Source organism: Gossypium raimondii, chromosome 7, assembly GCF_025698545.1.
Source record: "Gossypium raimondii isolate GPD5lz chromosome 7, ASM2569854v1, whole genome shotgun sequence".
Classification (NCBI taxonomy): Eukaryota; Viridiplantae; Streptophyta; class Magnoliopsida; order Malvales; family Malvaceae; genus Gossypium; species Gossypium raimondii.
The window spans coordinates 52,874,708-52,881,612 of record NC_068571.1 but is presented as its reverse complement, the minus strand read 5'-3'; the positions used below and the strand labels follow the sequence as shown (position 1 = coordinate 52,881,612).

Here is a 6,905-nt window from a genome sequence, read left to right as displayed (position 1 = left end):
TGAAAACAACCTCTCCGGCTCCTTACAATTTTGATATTTAGCAAATTGGTTTGTTTTAAAAAAAAAAACGGAGCAATTTAATTCTTATTAAATTTTGAAGGTGAGCAACTCAACACAATTAATAACGACGTTCACTCTTTCGATCAAATTATTCTACTTTTGATTATTGTAATAACAAATTTAATCATCAATATTTATACATACTGTCAATTGGATCTCAATTCTAAAAAATTAACAATCTTTTAGAAATCTAAAAAAACTAAATTTTTAATAGAATTAAGATCAATTTGACAAAACTTGTAAAGATTAATGACAACTACACCAATAAAAAAGTAAGATAAACTGACCGAAAAAAGTGAATAACGTTATTAATTGCCTTCAGTTAACTTTTGAAATTGATAATAACTAAATTGATTAAAAAGGATTAATTTAATCAATATAAAAATTAGGAGGGATTGAGAAGTGTTTTAACCCCTCTATATATACATAGGTTGCGTCGGTGATGAAATTGCTTTTAATAAAATTCAATTGGTCAACTATTAATGATGGTTTTGGGTCATGTAAATCCGACAAAGTTAATATATAAATTCTAAAAACAAAATGATAATTGGACTGACATTCATTTTCGTTGGACAGTCGAACGATAATAATTGTTCTTAGTCTTACCTAACGAACTTTGGTTTGGTTTGAAGTTAAATGTCACAATGTTGGCCTATGGTTGACTACATTTCTCTCTCTCCCATGCTATGCTCGAAGACCGACGGCCCAAATTTATTCAACTTTCATAATCATCTAAATTAAGCTAAATTACAAAATTTTAATTGCTTCGTCTTTAACTCTAAGACTGCTTTTTCGAAAAAAAACATTATCCCTACTACTTTTTATAATAACAAACATAACAACTATCATAATTTTATTGAAATTGATATTAAAAATTATTAATGGAACAATATGTTTTTAGATAAATTTATATTTTGTAAATCAAATATCAAAATATTATATTTCAATCTAATGGTCCAAATACATCCCTTAAACCAAAATTTTATAAATTTTAAAAGAATTAAAATATAATTTCACCATTGTATTAGCTAATATCTTTGTAAGTTATATAAAGGATTAAATTAATATCTTCTCGTATTTGAGGGGCGAAAGTGAATTTTTACTGTTATGAGTTTATAATTTTACATATTTTAAGGGGAGAAATGCAATTTTTCAATTTTTTGGGGGCCAGAGTCTTGCCTACCCCTCTCGCCGCCCCTGAAAACCTTGGATTTATGAAATGTAATATTAATTTTGATGATAAAATTACTAGAATGTAAGATTATTTAATACATTCTTTATTTGTCTTATTTAACTTGAATGTACTCTAATTTAAAATGACTAAATTATATTTATAAAATTTGCTTATTTTTTTATTATATACCACACGAAGGTTGAATCTTATAGTATTAGTAATTTCATATATTCTTTCTGAAATGAAAATGAAAATACTAAAATTTGGAAGAAAATATAGATAATGGGCTTGTCTCTTAATCAAATTGACAAGTAAAATAAAGCAGAAAAACATGTTTTATTTATTTATTATTATTACATCATGTTATTTTATGATTTAAGGAAATTTTGATCGAATGTTAAAATGAATGGTAAATTATATTATCAATAAATTTTCTAATTGAGTTGATATTAGAAGTTAATGAGTACTAATTCGATCGGAAACTATAAAATGATTTTTTATTTTAAATAAACTATATTATTTTAGGGCACTTTAGTTTTTTAATTAAAATAATAATATATGCATATAGTGGGATTTAAACCTATGACAATCACATTGGAAAAACTTTATTTATGACTCAATCAATGCTTTATTTTAAATTATTTATTCTTTTTAATTTTATTATGTACACTTTATTACCTTCATAAAATAAAATTCTAGCTAAGTTGGTGTCACGAGTTAACGGACACCAACTTAGTTAGAAGATGACAAAATAACCTTCAGATTTAAAATAAGTTATATTATTCGACAACACTTTAGTCTTTTTAATTAAAAATAAATAAAAATATACATGTAGTGGTATTTAAACTCGTGTTAGTTACATTGAAAATACCTTACATTTATCACTCAACCAAAGTTTTATTTTGATTTATATATACATTTGAATCTTACTATGCACATTTTATTACTTACATCAATTGATAAGCTCAATGTAATCATATTTATCCAAATATAGGAATGTGATTTCGTGAACCAAACACTTTTCTTTTAAAGCATTATAAGTATAGTATGATTAAAGAGCAAATACAAATATATATCTCGAGTAATCGTATCAAACTATTATAAATAGACTGTTTGAAAAATCATAAAAATCACAAGTAGAATCAAATTATTAAACATAAACAAACTAAAAAGTAGTATAATCCATATTAAAGGTAACAAACAAGAACTTGAAGTGTTACGCATATAATTGCATATAGCAAGTCTCAAATTTAGATATTTAGGACCGAAGCCTTTGCCATGCTCAACTGAGTAAGGCCTCATTGGCAAAGAAGGTTAACTAAAAGTGGGATATTAGCCACCCGCAAAAGCCCATTGCTACAATAAATTTAGGCCCAAATTAATAGATAAAATCCAATTAAATAGCGGATCATAAAAAGCCCAAATCGTAGTTTTTCCCCCAATTCATGAATTTTTGAAAAATTAAGGAACCCTAGAATTGTTCACTCCCAAAACCTCCCTTAAATCTTCCATTTTCCATTTCTACTCTCTTTTAATTTTTTTTTGAAGTAATAATTAAAAAAATGGCAATATTTCGAGCAAGACGAGTTTTATGGCGAAGCTTTTCGACAGTTTCTTCTCATCCTTTACGTGTCTGCATCGTCGGAAGCGGTCCCGCCGGCTTCTACACTGCGGAAAAGGTTCTACACCGCCTATCAATAATGGATTTAGCTTATTTGATTTACATTTATTCAAAATTTTCTAATTCGAACTAATTACAGATATTGAAGACTCATCAAGGATCACAAGTTGACATTATTGATCGATTACCTACGCCCTATGGATTAGTACGCTCTGGCGTTGCACCTGATCATCCCGAAACTAAGGTCCGTCTTTGAAAAAAAAAAACTCTCCTTAATTGTTTTTAGTAGACTATTGTTGTTAATTAAGCTAAGTTTTGGTATAATGCTTGTAACAGAATGTGATTAATCAATTCTCTCGGGTTGCACAAAACGGACGGTGTTCTTTCTTCGGGAATGTTGCTCTTGGATCTTCAATTTCTTTGGTGGAGCTTCGGGAGCTTTACCATGTCGTAAGAACTTTGTGACATAGTTTACTGAATGTTGTTAACAGAGTTAATGCTGTTGTTCTTTTGGTATGTGGATTAATTTGATGCATTAGTGGATTTAATCCAACAGGTGGTGCTTGCTTATGGTGCGGAAAGTGATAGAGTCGTAGGCATTCCGGGAGAAGTATGTTCGATGGAAATTAGAGTTTTCTTTATACAGTTTAAGTGTAATGGGTGTTGCTCATGGTTTTATATGTAAATCAATTTGTTTTATAGGATTTGAAAGGAGTACATTCTGCTAGAGAGTTTGTTTGGTGGTATAATGGGCACCCAGATGGAAGAAACCTGGACCCTGATTTGAAGAACACTGATACAGCTGTTATCCTTGGTCAGGTACTTTTTGTGATTGCATTATAGCATTCTTGGTTGGTTGTTTTAAGGTTTTTTATTCTCAATTAATTACGAAAATTGGGAGTAGTTATTCAATTATAGTTGGACTGAGCATGGTCCCAATTCCTTGGGGAATCAAAGACACATGAAAAGGATTTGTGAGGCATTAGTTAGTGACTTTGTTTTAAGGGCTATTGTGATAAAAGGATTTGACCAGAGTCTGATTGGTTCCAAGTTCTCAACAAATGAGATTTGTGTAGTCATTCCATGTTCAGCTATGCTTTTGAAGGCATTCAATTGGATATGTTCAATGAAAATAATCAAAACTTATAATTTATGTATGTATTTAATCTTATCAATTATGTTCGTACTTTGCGGGGATGCCAGTTAGTCTTATTTTTATTCACGGGCAATGCCAATCCATTATTTTCGATTCTTTTCCATTCTGCACTATTATGTATGGATTTGATCCCTGATATATGTGATATAGAGAGCTGCAGTTGTATAACTTTTCAGGGAAATGTAGCTCTTGATGTTGCTCGTATCCTTCTACGTCCAACATCTGAATTGGCAATAACTGATATTGCTAGCCATGCTTTGACTGCTTTGGAACAAAGCTCTATAAGGTTTCTCTCCTCTTCCTTTGAATCAATTGTATAAATCTTTTAGCCATTTATCAGATCTTTAAACTTGATTCTATTACAGGAAAGTATATCTGGTTGGAAGACGTGGACCAGTCCAAGCAGCCTGTACTGCAAAAGAGCTCCGAGAAGTTCTTGGTAATTCCTAAGAGAATGGGTCTAGGGGATGCATTTTGTTCGTAATCAGTATGTCTAGAATTGTTTAAATTAGTGTATGCTGTTTGGCCAGCAATATGAGATGCTGCTAATGCTGAACTAAAGTTTCATTCACTGTAGATTTTCAATTGGCAAACCGATAATTTCATTTTTGAACTGATTGTGTTGGCTTATGTGCATTTGTCAACCTGATCTTTGTTTGGAAGTTGGACGTGGAATACTTAAAATTGTATGCTTTGGATGAGTGGTGCAATTTTTGTGTCAATGCATTGATCCATTTTTAACACTCCATGCTGGGTAGTTTGTGGTCATCGATATCATACTCTGATCATTTGCAATATGACTTATTGCTATATTTCATCTTAACTCTATGGGTTATTGATACTTTCAGATCCTTGCTGTTAGCGGGGGTACACTATTGTCCTAAATCTGCAGAACTTAGAGAAGTTTTTATTATTTTGGCAGGTATTAAAGATTTGTATATTCACATAAAGGAAACAGATTTGAAGATAACCCCGGCTGATGAGGTACACCTTACCTTCAAATGCTTGTTGGTTTTTGGTACTAATGTTCATCCTTTCAAGTTTTGAACTTGAGACCTCCAAGTTGAAAGTTCCTTGGTCTAACATTTGGTTATTTACAAGGGGATGTTGTAGGTCAATTTTGCCGCTTCGTTAATAATTATTGTTAAAAAAGATACCTCATATCCTGTTTGTTGCTTCTCATCCATTCTATTTATGTTTTTGCCATCTACATGCTGTCTTTTTTTATGAAGGAAGAAATGAAAAACAGTCGTATTCATCGGAGGATTTATGAGTTACTCTCTAAGGCAGCAACTGCAGGACCTTCCCGACCTAGTTCAGGTCAACGCGAACTTCATTTTGTTTTCTTCCGTCAACCTGATAGATTTCTAGAATCATATGACAAAAAGGGATACGTTTCTGGGGTGCACCTTGAGAAGACAGGTCTAAAAGGTATCTCTTTGTCATTGGCTCTATGCTTTCTATGATATACAAATTTCACGAATAGCACTGTGCTGTATCGGGAGATCATCTACATTATCTTTTTAAATCTGTGAAACAGTCTCATTAAATAGTTTTCTAAATTGGTCATTTATAACTTCATCTTTTGTAGGTATTGGCTCTGGAAAACAGATTGCCATAGGTACTGGACAATTTGAAAATCTTTCTTGTGGGTAATTTCTTTCTTTTTCATTTTTTTTCCCCTCCCTGGATGTCAAGCTTTAACTTTCAAAATATGCAATTTCCATCTACAACATTGATGTTTTCCCCAACACTTGCTTATAGATATTTTTATTATTAATTCTGTCCTAATGTGTTTTGTTCTATATTACGACGTAAAGGTGCATTACTAATTTCTTATTTAAAAGGCAAATTATCTGACTTTAAACGAGTAACACCCCCCCTTTTTATAGTTGCAACATCCCGAAAGATGTTCATCTTGTTTCGGGAACCTCATGTTAACTATGTTATGGAACTGTACGGTAACATGTACTTCTTGTAGGATTGTGCTAAAGAGTATTGGCTATAAATCGGTGCCAGTCGATGATTTGCCATTTGATAATCAGAAAGGTAAAGGAAAAGAATAGCTTTAACTAGTATTGTTTCCTGGCCAGTTCAAGCCTTTCTTAACAAATGCGAAGAATAAAGAAAAAGCTTATTATGCTATATTTCTCCAGGTGTGGTTCCAAATGTTAAAGGTCGAGTTCTAAGTGACAATTCTGGAGATCCTACATCATTTGAGAATGGATTGTATGTCTGCGGGTGGTTGAAGAGAGGACCAACCGGCATTATCGCTACGAATCTTTACTGTGCTGAGGAAACTGTAAGTTCTCTCTCATTTCGTGTTACCCGACTTGCATGTCTTTGCTAACTGCACCATTGTGGTGGTAGGTCGCAAGTTTATCAGAAGATCTTGAACTAGGTGTCTTAGCATCAACAACCAGGTTGCCGAAACTTGGAAGAGATGGACTCCTCCAGATTTTGGACAATAGAAATGTCCGAGTTGTACCTTTCAGTGCTTGGGAAAGAATAGACAAGGAAGAGAAGAGATTAGGGAGTTTGAGAAATAAACCAAGAGAGAAATTGACCTCATGGGAGGAGCTACTGAAAGTTGCTGGCTCTGAATGAATGTGCCCTTTTATGTGGTAAGTCACTCATATCCTTTTCCCCAAATTTTTATACCATATATAGGTATAATATAATACATATATATACATTTTTTGGGTGGAAAGGAGAATAAAGTATATTGTCAGTGCTACTTGATAATTTGTTCGGCTTGAAGGAAACTAATTTTTTAACCTTCACTCCAGCATTTTTGAAACAAAATAAAGAAACAGATGTCAACTTGAATTGTTAGAATTGAATTTGAACTATGAACCGTGTTTATGCCGATTTGTATAATTTGTTGAGTGAAA

General features: G+C 32.1%; 1 protein-coding gene across 1 annotated transcript; it reads left to right on the top strand.

The window, feature by feature from the left end:
• Nucleotides 1-2,680: 2,680 nt before the first annotated feature.
• On the top strand, nt 2,681-6,905 carry LOC105787215 (NADPH:adrenodoxin oxidoreductase, mitochondrial). Its single transcript, XM_012613658.2, has 13 exons — nt 2,681-2,913; nt 2,995-3,099; nt 3,192-3,305; nt 3,412-3,465; nt 3,558-3,674; nt 4,188-4,297; nt 4,377-4,450; nt 4,934-4,995; nt 5,244-5,442; nt 5,603-5,663; nt 5,993-6,060; nt 6,168-6,313; nt 6,382-6,905. Exons 1-13 carry the CDS (start codon nt 2,797-2,799, stop codon nt 6,616-6,618), a joined length of 1,464 nt encoding a protein of 487 aa, XP_012469112.1. The 5' UTR covers nt 2,681-2,796; the 3' UTR covers nt 6,619-6,905.